Here is a 3,379-nt window from a genome sequence, read left to right as displayed (position 1 = left end):
CAGCTCGCTGAGTAGGCGGGCGCGGGCAGGGCGGTCTCAGTCGGCCGCCGCCCCTGCAGCAGCCGGTGCTCGGGGAAGCGAATGCTCCTCTGAACGACTTCGTGCAGGGGCCAAACGTGGCCGGATCCGGCCCACGGAGCCTCCGCGGGACCGGCCGGCCTGCACCGCGCGGCGCCCGCAGGCCCGAGACCAGCCCGGAGCGGAGGAGGCCGAAGTCGCTCCTTATTCCCGGTTCCTTTTTCACAGCGAGTCTTCACACAGCGCAAGGTTGTCAGTAGTGCAAGACAAGACCCGGAGGTAGAAGCTCCTGGGAAAATGTAGATTTACTAACATAAGGGTTTTATGCTCAGACTTACTCAGATGTGTTTCCCCAGCCGTGGAGACTTGTGTGGTTTGGTTTGCCCCATAACCCTGGTCTAATCTCAGCTCTTTATTCACGGCTCTGTACTCGATACATGATACTATTTTACATTTTTTACTTATGACATTCTAACTTTATCTTGTCTTGTTCATCGCTGACAGTGTTTAGTCGTGTAAAGATTGGCTTTGAAAAAGGAACCAGGAATAAGGACCTAACTTCAGCCTCACCTGGAGCAGGCCCTGCGTGTGGGCTCAGCCTGGTCCCCCATGGGTCAGCTCAGACCAAGGTGCAGCCCCCAGGGGCCTGATGGTGGGGCCCCATGGGCCAGATCTTTGATGCCCTTGAATTAGCTTATATGTTGCAACTCTGCCTTGAGAGCAAGACAACCACAAATGCCTCAGGCTGGAGCCTGTAAAATCTAGATACAAAGGCCACATACACATAAAAAATCACTTGGGCTCAAAGGCCTCACTTCCTACATCCCTGGTAGGATGACAGAGCAAGTGTAGCTGGCTTCTGCAGCAATCTTCCACAGCTCTTTTCTGTTCAGTTACATTTCCCACAACATGACTCATTCCTCCATTATTTAACATTCATTCCAGCCTGTACTTCACAGATTAAAAACAAACCACCTCCAAAGTACAGTTAGCGTTGGCAGCTGAGGTAGACTGTCAAGAGTCTAACAGCCAAGATCACTGCATGCTCCTCTGGGGGAAGACGAATTAATAATTAGCTGCACAGAATGAATCGGAGAATTAAAACCTCACTTGCAAATGTTGTCTGCTCCATTTCTCATCCCTTCCTTCCCTCTCCTAATATCCAGGCTCGTGCTAAATCTCCTTTCTCACATTAAGAGGTGTCTTTTCCTCTGACTCCCTGCCAAAATCTTGGTCCTCTCTTGTTACATCATGTCTAGATAACTGTGTCCTATCCACTCATTTCTCCTCTTCAATTTATCCCAAATCTCAATCTTGCTTTCTTCCCTTCCTGGGAGTGTCACCCCTTGAATCCCTGTATCTGGTCCTTCTATGCTATTTGTCAAGCTGAAACTCCTCATGTCTACCTTTACGATTCTACACAAATCTAGATTCTGCCCACATTTCTGTCTCTGGCCTCTGTAGGATAAACAAGAGTCCTTACACAGGACTGGGGCAGACAGTGTTACTGACCAACTAGCTGTATTCCTGGTTTCTCGCTCCCCTTTGTCAGCTTAAATTACTTTTGTCACTTCATTTATCCTTCTCTTTGATTTCATACTTTCCTGCCCCTACCCCATGCTGCTCCCTACTTCGCAAACAGGCTCGTGTTCATAAGAACATGATTATGTTCTTATTTCCTCCCACATACCAGGCACATTCACCATTGTCCATCATCAGACAATGCCTTGATTTTCACCATATATTTCTACTCCTAGCTTTCTAGTCTTCCCCTTATTCTACCTCAATCTCTACTGAAAACTACCAGAACTTGTGTGATTCACTTGCTGTACAATAATGACAGACATTTTTGCAGCAACTCACATTTCTCTACTCTGTTCTCTGACTTCATGGTTGTCTAAAAGTAAATGGAAAATTCCATGTAGCAGAATTATGGTGCTATATTTGTGTTTATTAATCAAAAGGGCAGGAAGCTGAATTTCCAGCAGCGTCAGTCACTTGCATCTGTTCTAAATTGCAGAGTTCACTGCAGCTTGACTGGCTTGCTATATCTCACAGCTTCTGACACAATAAGCATCTCGGATTAGTGTTGGTTTGTGTCTTTTTTGGTCATTCCATTATCATTTTCTAATGACTTAACTTTACTACTGGTATAGGCCTTTGTTTTGATAATGCTGGTACCTAACACAGGACTCCTGATAACTGTGATGAACTGTTTTAAAAATTAAACAAAAATAACTGGCAAAAGTCACTTTGGGAATGTACAAATCCATTCTAAATGGTGAGAAATCATCACCATTTCCTTGCACAGATTAAGCTAATCAATACGAAGACATAAAATAATGTTATTTGTAAACAGACACCCCAAACTCTAGGTTGTATAACACAAATGCCGGCCAATATAAATAAAGGTTACAATTAACCCAAAATAGTCCAGTTTCTAAGTGAGGACCTTTCATATGTGAGGCCTCTATGATAAATGGCACAATGCAGAATGGGAGTGGAGCAGCTCTCTAGCCACTAGTACAAGGATGCTAGATTGTCTGATGTGAAGGTAGCAAGATGAGTGACAAATTGGGCTAACCAAGGAAGTAACTTTTAAGAAGAGATGGAAGGGAAAGATAATGCCTGGAACTTAAAAAAATCAAACTCTTTGGGGGAAAGTTTTCTGGGTTTTGCAGACGTGAAAATTCACTAAGCTGAATTTTAGATGGAAGTGGATTCCCACCTCAGGAGGCTCCAAAAAGAAAAGCACAGCCATGTGCTGACTGAAAACCTAACAGCGATGGGGCAAGGAGCATGTAAGAAGAGAACTCCATCAGGGAACAACTTAAAGTTTTACCAGTAAGTTAGCAAAGTTTCTGAATTTGAAAATATTCAATTTATTAAGAGATATAATTGAGCCAAGACTGATGGTCACTCATCCTGTGACTGAATAGGAGAGGGCATGGGTCAGAGAAGTTTGCATGCTCAGAATGATGGGTTCCCAAAGCCAACGATTTGCTGTACCTCATGGATTTCCTGCAGCAGATCCTCCTTCTTCAGCTCTAACTGTATGGAAAAGATGATCAAAACAGGATCATATCAGTATACCTGAAAGCACTTAAAATGCATCTTTCTAGAATATTTGGAGCCATAGTGATGGATTCAACCAACTAATATCACCTAGTGATTGTAGAAGGAAACAGAAATAGCTTTCTGTCATTGTGCCAAAAACTGCCCTATTGCCCGTGTCAGAAATGGTATCGCATGTCAGCAAAATGACAACAGCTGACAGCCGGAGCCTCAGAAATGTCAGCTTTAATTAAATACCTTATTTCCAAAGATAATTCACACCTTAAAAAAGGGCAAGTGCTTCTTT

At 43.9% G+C, this 3,379-nt stretch overlaps 2 protein-coding genes across 3 annotated transcripts in view; both read right to left on the bottom strand.

The window, feature by feature from the left end:
- Positions 1 to 2,095, bottom strand: part of WDR90 (WD repeat domain 90) — a 60,625-nt gene extending 58,530 nt beyond the window's left edge. The window contains exon 1 of the mRNA XM_006015591.3: positions 2,075 to 2,095. Coding sequence (XP_006015653.1) covers positions 2,075 to 2,095 — 21 coding nt within the window. The remainder of the gene's footprint in view (positions 1 to 2,074) is intronic.
- Positions 2,096 to 2,923: 828 nt separating this feature from the next.
- Positions 2,924 to 3,379, bottom strand: part of CFAP70 (cilia and flagella associated protein 70) — a 32,250-nt gene continuing 31,794 nt past the window's right edge. For both annotated transcript variants that reach the window (XM_025203821.1, XM_025203826.1), the window contains one exon: positions 2,924 to 3,069. In XM_025203821.1, coding sequence (XP_025059606.1) covers positions 2,989 to 3,069 — 81 coding nt within the window. In that variant the 3' untranslated portion in view covers positions 2,924 to 2,988. The remainder of the gene's footprint in view (positions 3,070 to 3,379) is intronic.

The sequence above is a fragment of the Alligator sinensis genome, unplaced genomic scaffold (assembly GCF_000455745.1).
Source record: "Alligator sinensis unplaced genomic scaffold, ASM45574v1 scaffold404_1, whole genome shotgun sequence".
NCBI lineage: Eukaryota > Metazoa > Chordata > Crocodylia > Alligatoridae > Alligator > Alligator sinensis.
This window is presented reverse-complemented; position numbering and strand designations above follow the sequence as displayed.